The following is a 19,535-nucleotide window of genomic DNA, read 5'->3' as shown; positions in this document are numbered from 1 at the left end:
TAGATGAGGAAAGTAATTGATTCTAATCAATGATTAGGTTCTAAATATAGCTCCCGAGGCGGGAAAGTTTCTACCTCTAAGAATGAGTGTGAGCTTTAAAAACTTTCATCGTGTAAACCAAAGCTTTCAATAGCAACTTCTACCCGCACCACTTGACCGGAGAGAAGTTCCCATTAAAGGTCATCGTCCTTTTCAGGCAATTTTTACACCAGCAGACTTGGTGCTGTAAAAGCATCAGTCCAATCGACGCCCTTGAGAAAGCAATAACGACACCCCGCCTCTCAACCAGAGTGAAAGATGAATTTTCAATTTGAATCTCAGGCGATAAGCCGAAATGTTTAATCTAGCTTATTCTATTTCGTATCGTTCCCAAAGCTTGGATTTGTGAGGTTTCTCTGGTAATGGGGCCGAAAACTTGAAGTTACGTTTTGCTGGCGTTATTCGATTCCATTTTCATTTCTCTCTTGCTTATCTCCAGCGCAGGACAAAAAACATTCCATCTTGCCGTGTCCTTGTTCTTTCCTCCAACGCATATCAACAGCTTCCGAGTCGCTCGGCAATATTGACGTAATATTTCGCCCACGGTAGCTTCTTATTCTTATGGTCTACGGCGCTTCTTGTGCGGAAGTATGATGATAACGTGATTAAGAAAATTAATTACAAACTCCCATTCCACCGGCCCGACGACGTCTGCTGACGGCAAAAGAAGTCATCAGGTCAGCTGCAATGACTGGGCTTTGCCGTCGGCTCTACAATCGTTGGTCGTGTGGAGGGCGGTCTTGTTGGCGGTCAGTATCGAAGTGTCAAGACGTTGGTCGTTCCGTTATATAAATGATATTGACCCAACGGAAGCGATTATCGACTAAAAATAGAGGAATCCGTGGAATTACTTTCGTGCAGATGGATGGAGTCTTCCTGCGATTAAGGAGATTAGAAAACGAGTCAGCGACAGGGATTTCTTTTCCCCTGTTGAAAGACACATTAATTTTTATAGCCTCGGGAGCGTGATGCGTTTATGAGATCGTGAGAGATTAAACAAGTGATTCCAGGGAATGGCTCAATGGAAGTTTGTTTTAATCTACGAACTTCTCAATGAACTGACGTTGTTCTAAGGACTATGCTGGAGCAGGTTTAAAGGAAGTTTCAAGCATAATCTGAGTTATTGAAAATAAATTCATAAATCACGTGATGCCTTTGGCGTTCTGCATCCTTTATGAAGAGAGAGAAATATAATAGCCACTGTAATACCACTCCAGCTGGTTATTTTCCATGTCGGCCTTCAACTTCAACTTGTTATCGAATAAAAAAAACTTATATCAAAGCGAACGTCAATGATTAACAAACCATATCGGTCATTTCATTCTCTTCCACCCCAATGCCCCATTCTATTCCATCGATGTTTGAAAATGGATGAAAGCAAAAGAGCGAAACAGGAACGAAAGGAAGCAGCAGATGAGAAGGAAATTCCTGTAATAATGACTCACTTACCTCCGTTTCCGCGTCGCAGCTGCAGAGTGACAGCGTGCTTAATCCACCCGGACCTCGTTTGAGGCTGTTCCGGCTGCCGACCGGGTCCTGATGGCTGGTGCTGCTGTTGGCATTTTTCAATATCGAACCTCCACCGCCAGCGCGTGTCAATGTGGCAGTTGCGGCGACCGTGGCAGAGATGGGGTAGATGGTCTGAGCCAGCTGGACATTGGGATACTGCTGCTGCTGCTGTTGCTGCTGCTGATGGTGTTGATGGTGATGCACTCGATAGTGTGTGTGATGCTTGTGGCGATGGTGCTGCTGCTGATGATGCTGCGGTTGCTGGGGATGCTGGTAGTCCGACTGAGACGAGGAGCAGGTTGAGTAGCTATCGTTGTCATGGTGCGGCTGTTGTTGCTGTGCTGGAAGTTGTCGCGAGTACTCTCGCAGCTTTTGCTGGTGAAGCAGGACCTGCGATTTTATCGTTTGGTCGGTGTTATTTACATTTAAATTGGATTTGCCGCCGTAGCTGTTGCGTAGTGTGTGGAAGCGTTTAAAATCGTCACTGAGCGATGCTTCCGTTTTGACGACGGTGGGTGTTAAATTTGTCCCCGGAGGTCGACCACTGCTGGCCGCTGTGTCCAGTGGGTGTGATGTTTGCTCCGCCGGACCATGCGATGTGGATTGCGAGGTGCTGCTGCTGGATGTTTTCGACCAGCTATTGGCTAGACTGGAACCGGCGCCGGATCTCGTAGCGGTCGTTCCGGTCTGTTGTTGCTGTTGCTGATGATGATGATGGCTGAAGCTGCCACCAGTTCGATCCGCTCCGTACTCCACGGGGCCACCATTAGAGGTTCGTTCAAGGGTGCTTGTGTTTGATTTTTTCAATCGCTGATGATGACTATTGTTACGTTTCAGGGAACCCCCGGTATGGCTGGCTGCACGGCCATGTTCGGTAGTGTTCGAGCCTGTCGAGAGCTGTCCCGGTGGGGATTGCACTGATTGCGGATCGATCTTTCCGTTGTGTTTGTGCAGATAGCTCTGTTTGCTGCGATTAGTGTCTGTCATTTTGTGATGTCCTACTTCGGAACGGTGTTTGAAGGAACGCGCAGTTCAATGCAATTGGAGAATGGCCGTTTCGCTGGACCAACACTTTACTTGAAACGTTTTACGTTTCCAACCATTATTTCCTATCAAATATCAATTGGCACTGCCAAGCACAAGAATGCGAGGAGGACATCTCTCCATTGCACCGAACACGTTCAGATCATTGCTATTTGAGAACAACAAAAAAGACTTGCAATTAATGCTGGGAAAGGTAAACTATACCTGCATTGATAACATCAAATGGTCTTCAATAAATTGTGGAATCAAATAATCTTTGGTTCCTATCACTCTCTCCACTACCCCAAAGCATATCGATAACCGCAAAGCTGACAGTCCATGAAAGAAAGTGATAGGATGAATGTTGTCCTTTTGAAGCCAACCTTCGCAGTATGGAAAGTTCGAAGCACGAAGGTCAAATGAAAAGAAGCAAAAAGCGACGAAAAACCCCTTTCGGTGGTCGGTTGTTTGTCGCTAGTAGGAAAATGTGGAGCAAGTTACTAACGAGGTAATGTCCTTCCACTAGATGTGTCTTTGGCAACGGATTAGCTTCCAGCTGCATCGGATTGGCTAGCGTTACTGTGGCTACGAAAAAGGTTCAAAATATCCCAAACATCGTTAAGAGCGAACCGAAGAACTATTCCTGTTAGAAAGACCCTTTTCGGTGGAATGATGCTACCTTCAGCAATGTGCACTGACTTGTGAATATTTTACGTTTCGCTCACAGGAAGAATTGCATGGAAATTGTGGTCGTTTTGGTTGGGAAAAACACATACTTGTTTGGGACTCGTGTTCGTTTGATTTCTGCCAGTTCCTGCTTATTCGTTACTCTTACGGTGTATGATCCTTATTTGCATCTTTATTTCAATTATCCTTTGACCCCACGTTCACCTGTGTGGTGTTTGTGGATGATTTCAGTACTTCTCCTTTGCCACAAGGTATCCCGAGCAAAAAGGAGCTCTTATTTCAGTAGCCATGGTGAGTTTGGTGTCGTTCCTTCATGCCCTTATCATGTGGTCCTTCTTTTAGTGCAACTGTGCCGGGAAAGCTTGATTCGCTTTTGCAGGATTCGTGAGAAAGGACTTTTTTCTGTTGGAATGTTCTTTGCATATTGTTGCAGTCTTCGCAGAAGGTCTCGTGTGTTGTTACTTGAATTTGAACATGAATTTATCTTGCGATGTTTCGAGAACCACCTCGTTTACCATTGATTTCCCTGAGGCTCGCTGGAAAGTCGCCAGATGTATTGTGAAACCTGTAAAAAATGGAAAAAAACGGAATGATTTATTGTACAAAAGCTTAGAGATCGATTTGGTGGTGGTGATGTGTGCATAATAGTGTTTGTCTGGAAAATGATGGTTAGTGTACGATCGAAGGATATGCGTCAGTTTGCTTAGAACGAGGCGCATGTAATATATTTACTTAGGACAATCTGTTTGCTCGCGCAACAATACATACGACTGCGAATTATGCCAGCCTTAATCGAAAGGTCAAACATACTACCCATGTTTACCAAATAATGTTTTAAATGCTATTTCTCGAATATTGCATGAACTGTAAAAGATGGGTTTTAGCAAAAACTAGCTTGTGTAATGGAACAAGTAATTATAATCCTGCGAAGAGGTAGAACTGAAAATTCCCATGATTGCAGATACTACCACAACGAGATAGTTCCACGGAGTTGTCATTTGTGGTGTATCTTTTTCCATGAAAATCCGCTCCATGGGCTATTATTACCATGATGTTATCGTTTTCCACCCTCTCCCTTGCTCCGTGATAGCTTGTGGTTGATATGTTCATTAAGCTTGTACAACAATCATAGACATGATGCTGGAGTGTGTTTGTGGTTGACGGCCGTGAAAAGGTAAATTGAGCCGTGTACGCAATGGTTTATTGTAAAATAATACATACGATGGTGATGTTCAATGGGGCTTTGGGATTTCCTGTCCAGCATCGGGATGTGTAAAAAAGCGTCCCAATCATAGCTGTTGTAATTGCTTTCGTGTTTAATGCTCATAAATCTGTTTCGTCTCGGCTCATCAAAAGAGCTCGCACAATTAATGGGAGTTGCTGTGTGTCATGGGAGGAAATTGATATGTACAATCATTGTGATTTATTGCTGTTGGTATGTTTGTTACTTAACCGGTAATAAAACTTTTTTTCATTTTCCAAATTGATTTACAAAATTGATATAAAACTGGAAATTCTTAGAAACTTTGACCATAATTTTGAGAGAAAACAAATGTTATCATCTTGTCCATCAAACCCAAACAATGTTTATCATTCATTTTAACAACTGATTGGCTAATTAAGCTTGAAAGACAAATATTGACCTTCGAGGAATGTGTTGAAAGTGACCAAGCGTCTCGTTGTGTTTGTTTTGTGTTGCTGTTGTCTTTGGAATCATTCTTCCGCTTGATGCTCATCAATGACGTAGTTGTTCGTCTAATCATGATTCCAAACATTTGGCCCAAATTCGGTGAAATGATTTCTCCTATTAAGGCTGTTACCGAATCAAGCGAACAAATAACGTCGTTCAAGCGAGCGTCGAAGGAACGTACACGAACGCACCAATACGAAGCAGCTGGGAGCAATGAACAGCAAGGAAATACTAGGTGAGGAAACCACGATAATGTATTTATGTTGCTGATGCTTACGTTGTTGCTGAAGCCGTGCCAAGGATCATCGGCAACGGAAAACGCTGCTAAGCGCTCGGCTGATGGGCAACGGGCTAACGAACGAGCATACACACTTGAGATCCGCTTGAAGCTAATAGAGGTAGCTATGGTGCTGCGGTGCTTAAAGCTCGTGGCAATGATGTTGCTGTGAGCTTGTTTCGCCTTGTGCGTTTCCCATCTCTTCGCTCCTTGTTGATCCCGCTCAAGTGCTATTTTTGTGCCATTTTTCCTGAGCAAGAGGACGGCTTGCGGGTGTGTTGGTTTGCCTATACATGTTCTCATCATTGGCCATGTGATTAACGCTGAGTTTTGTAGCTTGATAGCGATCCAACAACAAGCAACAATGAGGGGCGAATTCACTCATGCGTCCTTTATAGGGAGAGCCCTTTCGGTGGTGTGAGTTTCGGCAATTAATGGAAGAGTATAATTTTACCAATAAATGTTATCATTGGGTGAGTTCATTAGTTCGAACAAGTCCAACGAAAGGTTATGGTGAACGGTTTGGGAAGTCTACGTGAGCATATCTTAGTAAGGTTTGTTAATTCCTGGATTCGGTGGACGAAGGATCCGCCCGGTGTCTGGTAATTCCATGAAAGTGGGGCTACCATGAATCTGTATCTAGTTTTGGTATAATTTCATCATTTCGTGCAGGTTAACAATAACAATGTAGTCTTTGACTAATCCAGTACTACGTATAAATGTTTGCATATGATAAACCAGACAGATTCTGAGCAGATCAAACGAATTTCAGTTGCTTGTTCCTGCTTTAATTTAAACCCCACCAATATCCGCTATCATGTTCGATAATTTGATTTATCTATCAGGATTTCCTCAGGATACCTAGGCCTTCGATGCAATTTTCACGTTCAACCCCGGTACTTCAGATCTCATCGTAATTTCCACTCGCTCGGGCCACCAGTAACAACAACTTCCGACTTACATAAGCCTCGCGCAATCACGAATTCCGATAAAACGGGGCTAAATCAATAGCGTTTGGCTTCCATTATTCGGTGGGGCATGTTAAGCATTGCGGACGTGCCTCGAATCGAGCAGCACGTTTGACTTTTCGGGGGAGTTTAACGAATTTATTCATCGTACAGTGTACTTCCCGCGCTCGGCGTGACTGGCGGGCTTTGTGCTTTGTTGGCGTAAAAGGATCAAATGGGATGAAGCACGAAAAAGCGTTCGCGATCGGGAAAAAAATCACTTTTGCCCGCAGGGGTAAGCTTAGTGGAAGGTGTTTGGAAGGTGGATATGAATATATGTGTGTGTGGTGGATAGCTGAATTTCCTTCCCCATCAAATCACAGGCGGTTGGAGCAAGATTAATCTTTCGAACGAATACAAACGGATCGTTCTGTTAAATGGTCAATACTTTTTTGTTGATGGTCCGTGACGAAGTGAAAGACCGAAATTGGTGCTAAGATGTGTTTATTAAGGGGCTGTAATGTGTTGTTTCGCGCTCATGCGGTGCTAACGAACCTCAGTCATGCAGGCAAATTGTAATCAAAAGTTATTTATTCCCGCAATTTGTAACAGTTGACCTGCGATGGTTTGTTCATACATTTATAGCTTTATGGCATGAGGATGAATCTTGTAAGCATATGGAATTTACAGAAAAAACACTAATGGATCAAAGATAATCCATCGAAGGATTTCAATACGCTTTTGTTTTCAATCGATTGAATCTCAAATACCGAATCTCTTACGCCACCACGAAAAGCCTAATCGATTGGCAATCGACCAACGTCTGATCCGACCGTGCTTCTTTTTATATGTCGAGTAATTAAATCCCTCGAAGGATTAGAAAGTGCCGCATCATCAATGGCTTATCTGGATCTAGGGATTCAAACAAAGAGCAGAAACCGCATGGAATTCATTAATATCGAAAGGTTCACCGAGGGACAACGACCCTTGTGGGAGTCGCTCGTGTGAATACGCAAATGAGGATGGATCCGCCTCGTTTAGAGCCTTTAAAAGCCAACCAGATGGGACTTTTTTGCCTTATCCCTTTTGACTGTCATAGGAAAAAACCTGTCGAACAAATTTGGCACTGACGAGATCTAACGACGTCCCTGAGCTACTCGCTTTGTTAGTGTGAGAAAGTGTCCCAGTCCCACCAAAACAAGGCCCACGCACGTACGCATGGGTCAGACTGTGAAAAGTGAATAAATATTCTTTCGCATCAATTAGTTACGCAAATGAGTGTCCCGCATTCGGCAACCTTTTAAGCCTCGTTTGATGGGATTTCAGAGAACGTTGAGCGATATCTAAAAGCGGTATGATTTTTCACATGTTTGATGTACGCGAGTTTGATGCAGCTAAAGAGGAACAAAAAAACAGGCTGGCCCTTTGGTCGAACCACTTTCAGCGTGATTACGGGGTCGCTTGGGCTTCTAAAAGTGACAATAAATTGAATGTAGGTTAATTAATCAAATTGCTATCCTGGCCAGTTCTGACAGCTGCCAGAGCTGCCAAACTGCTAGTGCTAGTGGAAGGACAGGGCAGACACAACATCGGTGTCTATGATAGAGCAGCCAAATAAGAGCATCGATCAATAAAATGGCGATGGTGAAGAAGAGCAAAAACTCTCCGCTTGTTCGTGTTCGTTTGAGTATGCTAGATGCATCGATAATAGGGTATTGGCGACCATTAGGCCTAGCGAGCCGGAAGCTCCACGACCAAGCCCGCGCCCACCATGTGGTGTGACTGTGTGAGCGTAAATTGATTTATGATTTATTCATCAAACATAGCTCAGCATAGCAGCATACCACCGGGCAGCAGCAAACACTTCTCGCTCTCGTAGGACACTTCCAGCCAAAAGCGCCCGACGCCAGGGAGCGATGCCCTCACAAACAACTAATCCAATAACCGTAACATAAACCGCAGACAGTGGAACATTCTCGTAGGCTATTCGATAAAAAGGGCAACATAAAATGTATCTTTGGTCATAAAAAGCTGTCTTTAATGTTCTTAGTACAAAGTTTGTTAGAATTAATTCTTGAAACAATGAATTTATCCAAAATCTAAACACAAACTTTGGTTTGATTTGGCTGTGAATAAATATTGTTATGTACTTTCCAATTCTTAATTAAAAATCAATCTCTTATTTAAACCACGTTATTCGATTCGGAGTTTGTTTTTCTTCCATAAATAAACCGTCCTACTCCAGTTTCATCCACAATTTAAATCAGTACGACGACGCTCGCCTAGATGCATGTTAAAAATGCATCCATAATCAATGATTAGAGACACTCGAGCGAGCCAATTGCATCCCTTTTTTACCGTTTGACTCAGTTCTCGTTCTTCGATTTTATTTCATCCCTACGGCGATGGCACGGCGGTCGTAAAAGATGAAGATTTTGAGTAGCGAGAATCCTGTCCGGAATTTATAATATAATCCGGTGCACGCTTTTGCGATGCAAAGATGGGATAAAACTAGAGCAGTAGCAGTGCCATTACCACCAGCACAAGAAGCTCTTTTTCTGGCATTTGCACCAGAACATCGTGCCAGAACCGGAGACCACTTTAATGGATTATTTTATTATGCTTTATTGCGCTAAATAAATTTGCGATGAACAAATTGAAATTTCCGATCAAGGAAGCAATCGTCTGGGTGTTGGTACTTTCACCTTAAATCATGCGCCGAGGGTCGTTTGCTTTTGGTGGGTTATGTTGGTGTTAGGTAAAAGTGTCTGCAGTTGCAATACAGTTTAATGCTAATATTGATGCACGAAAGTTCAACAGTTGATAGCAAAGGATGCAAGCAACTTATTTAACTTTGCTTGATTATTGCCCGAACGTTTATCGCCTTGGTAGATTCCAATAAACGTTACCTTATTTTAGAATTGATAGGACACTCAACGTTCATGACCTGGCTGTATTCCAATAATACCTGCAGGTCGTTGTTGCAGAAAGTGTTTGATTGAAAAACAGGAAATGCTTCGCAGAAAGTACAAAACACAACACAACATCGAACTCATCATACGTGGAAGCGTTTCAAGAGAAGTACACTTCAGAGCAAAATGCATCATACAAAAGGCCTGCGAGCTTTCCAATTCGGAATTTCAAGCTACACCGTCAGGCAGATCAACCGTCAGCTCAAAACCGTCATAACGAACGAAGCGTGGCGCGTTGCACGGTAGACCTGTTCGTCGGAATAGGTGTAGGAATTTCGCTGCTAGTTCGCATCGATAGCACTAGGAAGGCATTCGATCTGATGAACGTGTTGCCTGTAGCGTGATCCTTGGCGTTGATGCAAAACGCAATCCTTTCTCCCTTCAGAGCGTGGTTGATTGATTCGAGAAAATTGAATGATTTTCCCAGCGCTTCTCCGAGCGAGGTAAAAAAACAGAGGATTTTGGTGTGTTTTGGTCCAAAAGGCTACCGGAGAGACGATGTTAAAAGGTGAAAAAACATAACCAAAATGCCTTGTCTTATCAAAGATGTATACATATCATGCTTTACTCCTTGAACCGTGTTTGATTATTTCTAAGAGCTCATGAATATGTGCAGCTGATCTCACTGTAAGAAAGCATCCTTTGCCCTGTCAGTTTGGTCGATGAGCCGTTCAGATGATGTCAAAAATCGAACGATGTAAGTTGAGTGGTAGCAGTATACTCTTAGCTATGCAAAATGTTGCTTCATAGGGAAGTTTTTGCAAGCGTTGCAAGAAAATATTTCCACTTTTGCTGACTAAATGCTGTCCTGAAGTTTATTGTTGTACTGGGCTCTCCTCTTTCCAGGGTGTTGGTGGTTGTTTTGTTTGTGTTGGTCGGAAGTTTGCTTGTTGCTTGATGCCTGTATCCGTTCATCCGTTCCATTCGAATTCGATTGAATTTTCCCCCAAGGAAGCGGATATCCGGGGATGGCGTTGGCGTAGAGCAGTCATTCTACACGTGCTTCCAAAAAACACGGCCATTCATCGCCGTCGACTAGAGGTCTGGGGGTAGTAGGAACAGAACCCAGCACATAGAAAAGAACCGAAACTTTGGAGCAGCGAATGCCATCAATAATGAATTTTTGACCATATATCTTTCCATTTCGAAGTTGGAAGGGAGAAGTCGGACTGGTCGGTTCTAATCGTCATCTGGGAAAGATGTCGTACATGTTTTTGTATTTTTTACATGTGTCTCCCACTGGTCACAAGCCTCATCGCAATCACAAATCTCATCTCAGACCGTTGACTTGTTGGAGGATAAAGGATGGTACAAGAGAGCACTGTTGTCGCCAGACGCTGGGTCTGCGAATTTATAGAGAAAACAAGAATGTAAAGATGTCCCTCGAGTGTGTTGCGATAAGGATATGAACAGTACGGAGCTTCCGGTTAGGGAATGGAACTTCGATTGGGGATGTTCTATTGGGGAGCCACGATTTGTCTTTTAGGGATAATTTCAGTGGACAAATAGAAAGAGCAAATGCTGTTTGAATGGAGTATACGATTAAACGAAACACAATCCCAGAAATTAAGCAAAAATATTCATTTCCAATCATTATCATCGTGGAAATCATGTCTCCACTAAAATGGTAATTGAAACTCAAACCCATTACAAATCGTAAGATCATCTAGAAAAAAAGAAAACCACAAAATGCTAAAAAGTCCTTAAACCAAGGATTGATTCTTTGATCCGTTCAACCAGTTCGGCATAAATCGACAGCATCGAATGCAGACACGTGTTGAGAGTTTTTTTATCATCTTTTTATGCCCATGATGGCGGTGAACAGAAAAGGCCGCTGGCAAGTGGAGATGTTTGCTGAGTGCGTAGATATCCTTTTTAACATTTTGCTGCCAAACTGTCAACCCCGGCGAGATGTGAAAGGAAAGGATGTTTGTGTGTGGGCGATTCGAAGGATTGAAGAAGTTGAAAAAAAACATCGTATGATAGATAGAAATGATACTTTCGGGTAGAATGAGTGACGTGTGATGCGTTTGGTAAAAAGGGTGGATTGATCGAATTAGGAATATCAGAAATCAAAAACAGAGAAAATGTTCAGAAAATTTGAAGCTCATGATTGTTGAGGTTAAAAACACACCATTAAAATAAAGCAAACTTTATACCGTTCATTGATTATTGTTAACGACATTTCAATTGACTCTCATTTTTCATTCAATTCTCCATAGTTTACTACTGGCTCAGATTCTATCATTATTCATATCCCACCAATGATTTGTATTCCGCAATCAGCACGTACGTTAAATGCAAAGATTGAATCTATTTGTCGAATGGTCGGTTTCGAGCGCTTGACACGAATCTCCATTTATGAGACGAAATAAATTAGAGAACATCTCCTTCGAGACCGGGATGAATCTCGGACACACCCAACACACCGAAGCAAAGGGATACAGAAAAACAGATCTGTGATTGCTCCCAGCCGGCGTGCCTCAAACCATTGGGAAACGGGTGGACGGACAAGCGATGTAGAAAAACGACGAGTGAAATTAAATTAACCTTTTTTGGTCCTACCTTCTCCTTCTGGGGTCGATGTTTTTCTCTGGAGACCTTGTGCTCGAGCTCCCAAAACAGCCCGGGGCACATTTTCAAAGGCCCTTTAATGTTAGCTTTTCACTCATGAGTAAAAGCACAATCGTTTGGGCGGGGATGTGTGTCTGTATGTGTGTGTTTGTGGGTTAGATCATGATGGAATATCCCTCAGGCCAAAAGAATGTGTGTTCAAAGGGAAACCAGCAAGCTGTAGGTTCGGAAATTAAAGTGAGGGGAAATTTGTTTGCGTATAGAGGTCAAAGTTTCATGCTCCGCGTCGCAACGTGCGTGGTTGTGGTGGGTGAACATTCAATTAAAAGCTACCGACTTTTGATAAACATATCAAAGGCAAAACAAGCTTTAAACCTGGAGGAAGAAAGCAAAGTGTAGTACTATATTGTAGCAAACAAGATTACAATGCTTGTCTGTAGCTGAACGGTATCCTCCGTAAAATTGAGTTGTTTTCCTCTAGCATCGTTTTTCCATGTCCTATGCAGGGGGGGATAAAATACTCAATCCAAAAAGGATTGCAACCATTGTGAATGAAGCCAAACACGCTAAGCTTCAATTTGCTCTTTCGGCACTTATCGGTACTGTTTGTTCGCGGTAGCAACATGGGCAGACGAGTGTTCCAGCTCGTGCATTTGTCTTCACATCCTAATGGCAAAGACTTAACAATGTGAAAAAGAACACAATATTCGAAGCAGTAGCACCATGATGCATTCGTCGCTACAGAATACAGCATTCACATCCGCACCATAAAGAACGGCGAGTCGAAACGACTGACAATCGATGATATGTATTCACACAACAGAACGTTCTGCAGCAAAAGAAATAAAATCACGACTCGGAGAGTTTTACGTCTGTAGGAAGATTCGTTTGCCGAAAACGTCACGTTCTTTCGTTTCCGCTCAGCGTCATCTCCTCTGCCGACTCTTATCCAAAGTCATCGTCGTTGACGTTGATGATATGCTGTGTGTCTGTTGTAGTAGTTTTCCTTTTTTTACTGTCCGTATTTTATTCCATCCGTTATGCTTGTTCCAGTCTTTGGAACTGATATTATTATGCTTTTTTATCTGTGAGGTCTCATGCAAGATCTCTTTGCAGGACGTTTGTGCTTTAAGCTTGATGCAGCAAGAAGCGCTGTTCAGTGCGCATTCTGTGGCCATGACATATCTTCTTTTGTGTTTACCATTTTTCCCTGCTGCCTTCTGTTTCTGCTTGTTATTTCCAGAAGTCATTTCATTTTAATGTGCTACCGCTTGATGGCCGATGGTTGGGATTTGTTGTTATCTGGGAGCTTTTTTATGCATGGGTATATTCCTCAATGGTTTCATTCGTCTCGTCAGTTGGCTGTCGTTTCATCTTCAAGCTCTTGGAAAGCTCTCCCAAGCGCAAACATGTACATGTGTGTCACCGAAGCCAGTGGGTCGCAGCTGTCCACCGGGGGGCAACCCTTTGGGAGACCTACATAATATTGATCCTGTCGTGCTCGTCAGATGTCCCCGTGTACTTTGTGGACTGCTGTCGACCGTTGCAAAGATGGAAAAATTTCAATAAAGTCGCTCACCCAACGGTGAAATGAAATGTGAGCCCATGTGTTGTAAGGGCGTGTGAGATCGTTGAATGTGAGAGTGAGCCATTGTGACACGAAGAACAAAGACAGGCGTACAAGGGTGTAGAAGCCATCGAGAATGTAATAAAGTTGAAGATATTTGTTCACAATTTAAAGTACGTGACTGGTTCCAGTTGGCCAGATGGCGAGAAGCGAGGGATGAAGGATGGTTGGTTGTTGAACGTGTGGGTCACTCGACTCACAGTCGCATGTTTACACTTATGAAGATGGATAGGCAAATAAAAGATGGAAGTGTGCAAAGCAAAACTACTCGAATGTGTAAGGCTGTTGGAAATAGAAAAAAAGGATCGTTGAGTGGAAACAAGAAATAGATGGAAAATCTCACTCAAAGAAACCATTTGTGTGACTGTCAGCTGTTGAGTGGAGTGACGATTGAAATCCAATTTCGTCCAAAGACTTTATTATGTCAGCGTACAGTAACAAACCGGTAGAGTGCATTTACAGGCCAAGTGTTCCACTTTGTAGCAAGGAGTGTTGCGTAATATATAAAATAAGCAATCATGTAGCATTAAATTGAATTGTGTAAATGAAACTGCATTCACTTTCAATCGGATCAAAGCATTTACGTCGTTTGTGTAGATGCTCAAAGACCATAAAACGACACGCTCAGTGGGAGAGCATTGAGTTAGCCTTTTTGAAGGTGTCTTTTTTAGCTGTCTTTCCTGGAAGCACGATTACTTATTGTGAAGCTCAGGGCAGGGGTCGTTTTAATACGTGTTTTGGTAATTGTATGCTTCATGTCTTCCGCTCCAAAAAGCACAAACGACGAAAACCTTGAAGCTGGCGAAACATAAAATCCCATTCATAATTTTCCCCTGATCACCTTACAAGAAGACGTGTAACGTAAGAAGCCTCGTGCAAATGACGGAGTTGATGGCTGTTTTTAAGACTTTAAAGATAGGCCCCGCCAAAGGCATGAATGAAAAGCGAAGGAAGCCATCGCTTAGACTGATTAGGGGAGTACCTGGGTGAAAGTAGGGCAAAAGTGTCTCGGTTGGAGTATTTTACGCTACAATATTTTAGTAGCAAAACAGGGGCAGAAAACAATGAAAGAAACGAACAGAAAGAGTATGGTTGGTGTTTGTCAAAGTGAAACAAGCTTGCAGTACGGGGAACTGGTCATGAGGGTTGTTGGGAGTTTAAAAATTACTGTTCTTTCAAAGTTTACCTCTCTCTTGCAGGGGGCTTAAACCAAGACACGCCTTACTGTACATCTTCGGCGAAAATTCAAACACTTTTCAGAAGGGCTTCTGATAACGGTTCGAGGTTGTTGAGGAAGAAAGGTGAGCAAGAAATTAATTTGTTAATGCAACACACACATCCAACGCATTGACGCGGGAGGATCCGTTGAAGGTGTCGACCGGATGGGATGATGAAGGTCGAATTGAAAAGTTTAGACATCGTTGTTTCGATCATTGCTCGTTGTTTGTTTGTGTATGTGCTGTATTCCTGTGGGGATTAGTTGGTTGCGTTTTCCTTTTGTGTTTTGAGGTGCTTGGAGAAGACGAACGAATGAGTTGGATTAGGACGTCGACATGACAGGTTGAGCATAAGGGCATGAATAATTGATGTAAAAGAAAAGGCGTCAGCACATGCGTTACAATGAAGGGGAAGAAACACGTCGTACATTGGCGGCTGGTTGCGTAGATTGTTGTACTGAAGGTGAGCTACGAACGTGTTGCAACACTTTTTTGCTGTTAATTTAGATTATGATTTCAATTTGTACTAAGGTTTTGGATCCAATGAAACATTTCAAAGAATTTTGTAAAATGTGTCGCAATCTTCTAAAAAGAATGGGATGATTTTTCTATGAAAGGATTGGCTCTTGTCACACGTTTTACTCACAAACGCATGAGCTGTAAACTTTCTTCCATAAAATGTGTCCCCCAAAGCAAAAGTTTGTTAATGAAGACACTCTCGCGGTGCAAAGTGTCATTATAACGAAATTATGTCGTTAAGTACGCGCTCATAACTTTCTCACACTTCATTTATTGAGATTCTTGCGGAAGTTGATAACGATCTACCACAAGTCTGCAGTTACTTCCTGTCGTCCCACGGAAGTTTAGCATATTGGAGCACCGTTGTATGTGGAGGCTCTTTCAAACATTCTGCACACGTGCTCGCTCCCATAATGCATGTTGCTTGATCTGTCACGATTCATGTTCGCCAACGGCAAGCACCGCTTCTTGACATGAATCATTGTCGCGTTCTTCACGTGTCTGGCGCTCCTGCTTCATTGTTTCGTTGTATATGTGCTAGCGAAGTGTTTTCAGCTCATACAGTGTTCTAGAGAGCTCTTAGCCATTCGTGAGAAGATGCTCCATCCCCGTAACTAACGAGCATTGTTTTAAAGCTCATAAATCAAATCGTTTAACAAAGGGGACGCACGATGGTGGCAGAGAATCGCGCATACTGTTATCCATGCGAATTGTGCGTATTTCCGGTTTGTTATGAATGGACCAGGAAGAGTACCGTACCAGCTGAAAAGAAGGAAGAGTGGGCAAGGATGTCATAACGAGCAGATCGATGTAAAACGTCTTGTTGTTGTAGCAACAATGTGGTTTTTAAGGCATTGTTTCAGGAGGGGTTACGCACATCGTCAGATAAAAGCATCTTCTGCTTACGAACAAAAAAAGTTTGACAAAAAGTAGACGTCACCTTTCAATGTCACAAAGATCATCTTCAGGCCGCACAATGAGGGGATGGTAATGCATTCTGTGCAATGAAAAGCAGATAACAAAATGGACGGTTTCTTCCACGTTATAAACCCTTCTTCTAGGATATCTCGCTGTAATACATTTGTTGGTTTTATTACAGTGGCTGTATCCCAGGCGTTATGCTCTGTCCCTGGGTCTTCAGTCTCATGATATTGTTCATCGGTGAGAACAAAGGCGGGTTCTTGTGCCTACTCGGTGAGATTGAAACAACCCTAAAAGAGGCTTTGTTTATGCTCTTTTCCGGGGCACATGGTCATCCAATAAACACTCCACTTCCTGCACATGATACGGGCGTATAGTGGGAGTAGCTTTTTGCCGAATTCGCCCTTCTTGGGCGTATGTTTGGGATCTTGCTGAGTGTGGAAAGCTTCAAGTGCAAGGTATGTGTCAGGAATGCCGCAAGCTCAATAAGGTTGACGGTCTTGAAGTTTAATGTTCTCATAATGGTCCCATATTATTCATGGGTCTTGACGAGTTATAACGAGGAAAAGCGTTAGAGGCGAAATGAAGCAAAATCGGCGTGGTAGCTCTTTTCCAATAGAAAGGGTGTGAGGATGCCGAGAAGAAGCAATGGAGATGAAGGTGGCGTGTTATAAGCTTGGTTATAAATTTCACTTATGGTTGACATAAATAACCCAACGACAAAACACGAATGTGACATTCGGCAACACCTTAAGACTGAATGGAAGAAAAACGGAAAGGTTAAACGAAAGTTCGTGTGGGTGTGTTTCTGTTTGCAAAGTGGCTCTCCTACCGTAAAAGATGTCCCCTGCGTGGAAGAGAACTTTTTCTACCGGTACGATAAGCATATTTCGTATCAAATTGAACACGCATGTCGATGTAGGAAGAGGCGCAAAATAGGATGTTGTGCAAACTAGCTTCTCCTTGAAGCATCCCTTTTTTCTTCGTATGAGTCTTTTCCACACGTCAGAGTAGGGTGGGAGAAAACTTTGAAGAATTCACGTTACTTGTAACGCGTGTTGAAGGGTTGTTTTCCTTGTACATGCTCCTTGGTGTGTGAAGAAGAATGTAGGTATGTGAGAACTGATAGGATCGGAAAGATACCCTCCTGAAAGAGCTTTACGAAGTAGGTGTAATCATTGTCTTAAAATAGCTAAAGGTGAAGCTGGAAAATATTTAATTTACGAAGAATTGAGTAAGCATTCGATGTCAAAACGCCACACAATTGCCCATCAAAAGGATGTAAAAACTTTACTACGATTTGCTATTAAAATTGATCACACCATCGGCTGGCACCATCTTTACGTGCCTGCAATGTGTGTCAAGTTTGTCCTTTTTGTACCATAATTCCATGTTGAGAGTGTTAACTTTCCAGTTGGGTTCAACTATTTACGGTCATATGAGACAGGCAGTGGGCAACTTCCTATCGAGTTCCTGTATGGTACCGTCCTGCATTGGCTTTTGATTGCATGTGAAACTTTGTGGTACGTACGTGTAAACTGTCCACGTACAGCTTTACAGCATTATTGAATCGGTTTACGATGGATGTCAGCTAGTGACACTGGCAGAAAATAGAGACAGAAGGTTCGATGTGGCGGCACAGGCTGATGATGGACATAAAAATCTTTCGCAACTACGGACGAAGTGGTGTACTTGCAAAGAGCTCTTTCCGAAGACTTTCTGATAAGTTTAAGCATTTAGTATTCATGAAAGGTTCATCATTTTCTGTTTAACATAATTGATGATCTCCAGGCAGCACTCCGCCAAAGGGACAGCACCATTGTTCGATGACTTTAACCCTGGACGCGTTGAACGTTTCCGCCACACACACACACACACATTCGGAACGAATTTTCCCAATTCATCGTTCAGTGCGCTGGGGTGCTAGTGTTTGGTTTGAGGTTGATAAATGACTCGATGCTTACGACTGTTCTGAGATATTGTTTCGCATTTCTTTTCTACCGAATGTCGGAACCGAGCGGTACTGGCGGCGTAGCAGCAGCAGCAGCATGCATTGCGCCATGGAGGACCATTGCGTGGGCACTATTGCCGTAACTAGCACGTGTTAGTCCGAGCGGGCTCATTAGAGCGTGTCGTTATGGTTTTGTTTGTTTGTTTGTGGGCGTAGGTAGCTTAATAAGGTAATTTTTCTAGCGCCAAAACGGCGGGAGGAGCTTCTGTTCGACGTATTTGTTTAGGTTTTTGTCCTCGTCCGGCACAATGGGGTGGTAAATAATTGGGCAGTGAATCTATTTCGTATGCGATAATTAGCAAGACGGTGATGGATGATTATCTTGAGATTCGCTAATGGTTGAGGGGAAATTGTTTAGCAGAAGACCCCGAGGAACGTTAGCTATGCTTCTCCCAAATCATTGCTAAACGTATGAAGTAATGGAATAAGTCGAGGGAAATCTATAGAACAAAACAGGACTTGTTTGTTTTCATCTGTATTAAAATTTCGCACTCAAACGTAAACGCAAACGCAAACGCAAGGGAGCTTTTCAACAAGTGAAAGCAACAAAATGTGCCCAAGTTTATTCACCTCCTTCTCCCTTCGAGGATAAAAAAGTTTTGAGTTGTGTTTCTTGATACACGAAAACATTTTGTCAGTTTTTAGGACAATTTTCATGGGAAAACCTCCCACTGTCTTACTCAGACGGTAAGCAAAATGGAAAATAAACTCTCCTAACTGCCTGGATCATCTTACAATGCCGACGGTTTCGAGTTGTTTGGAAGTGGTTTCCATGTCGTTTTCTTCTTTTGGCCTTTGTTCGCGTAGTAGTACCTCAAAAAGCACTCGGATATGATGTCAGCTAGTCTCGCTTTTGTTGTCTCGTTTGTGTGGATGTGTTTCCTTTCTCCCCCGTTTTGCCGTTTTTAAAGCGTTGTCAGCTATTTAGCTACGCGCCAGCAAAGACTTGTTGGTGGGTGACTTTATTAGTAGTAAACTTTTTGGAAATCAGCAGCCCCCAGACAGGGAAACCGAAAGCCAACAATGAACCAGACTGGCAGATATTAAATTTCCACCGTGATACGTGCAAAGGCCGAAAAGCATTATCCCGCCATCATCACACGACCCACTTCTTAATGCCGAGACTGCAGGCTTTTATTACTCCCGGGGATCACCCAGGCCGCTCGGGAAAGCAATGGGGAAACAAGGAAAGACGTGGGTACTGTTCAAAGACCTTACGAGAGACGATTTCCACCATCTACCACACCAAATATGAAACGTTTCATTCATCACAGTTTAAGTGTGCTTTAGAGAGTAAGCCAGTATGTTTTGGCAAGACGGTGGTTTGGTGGTTGTCGGCAAGGTTCGGAAAGAGAGTTTACCAAACAAATTACAAGAAGGTTTTGGGAGATTGAGTAACGCTAGAACAGCTTGTAGCACTAATTCCTTTCAAAGTTCTTCTCCTTGCTAGTTGAAAAAGACTTTAAAATGAGCTCGGATCCTTTCCTTTACGAGCTCGAAGCTGAAGAGTGGGAGTAAAGTT

The 19,535-nt window shown here is 42.9% G+C and overlaps 2 protein-coding genes across 2 annotated transcripts in view; both read right to left on the bottom strand.

The window, feature by feature from the left end:
* The window catches only part of LOC1278098 (myosin-11), a 109,390-nt gene that overhangs the window by 49,265 nt on the left and 40,590 nt on the right, over positions 1-19,535 (bottom strand). The gene's annotated exons all lie outside the window — the stretch shown is intronic.
* The window catches only part of LOC133392789 (uncharacterized), a 36,239-nt gene that overhangs the window by 16,029 nt on the left and 675 nt on the right, over positions 1-19,535 (bottom strand). Inside the window, exons 2-3 of the mRNA XM_061654199.1 lie at positions 3,348-3,823; positions 1,489-2,740 (exon numbers count right to left, since the gene is read on the bottom strand). Of these exons, the coding sequence (XP_061510183.1) occupies positions 1,489-2,535 (1,047 nt within the window). The 5' untranslated portion in view covers positions 2,536-2,740; positions 3,348-3,823. The remainder of the gene's footprint in view (positions 1-1,488; positions 2,741-3,347; positions 3,824-19,535) is intronic.

The sequence above is a fragment of the Anopheles gambiae genome, chromosome 3 (assembly GCF_943734735.2).
Source record: "Anopheles gambiae chromosome 3, idAnoGambNW_F1_1, whole genome shotgun sequence".
Classification (NCBI taxonomy): domain Eukaryota; kingdom Metazoa; phylum Arthropoda; class Insecta; order Diptera; family Culicidae; genus Anopheles; species Anopheles gambiae.
The sequence above is the reverse complement of the archived record's forward strand: the minus strand, read 5'-3'. Positions and strand labels throughout refer to the sequence as shown.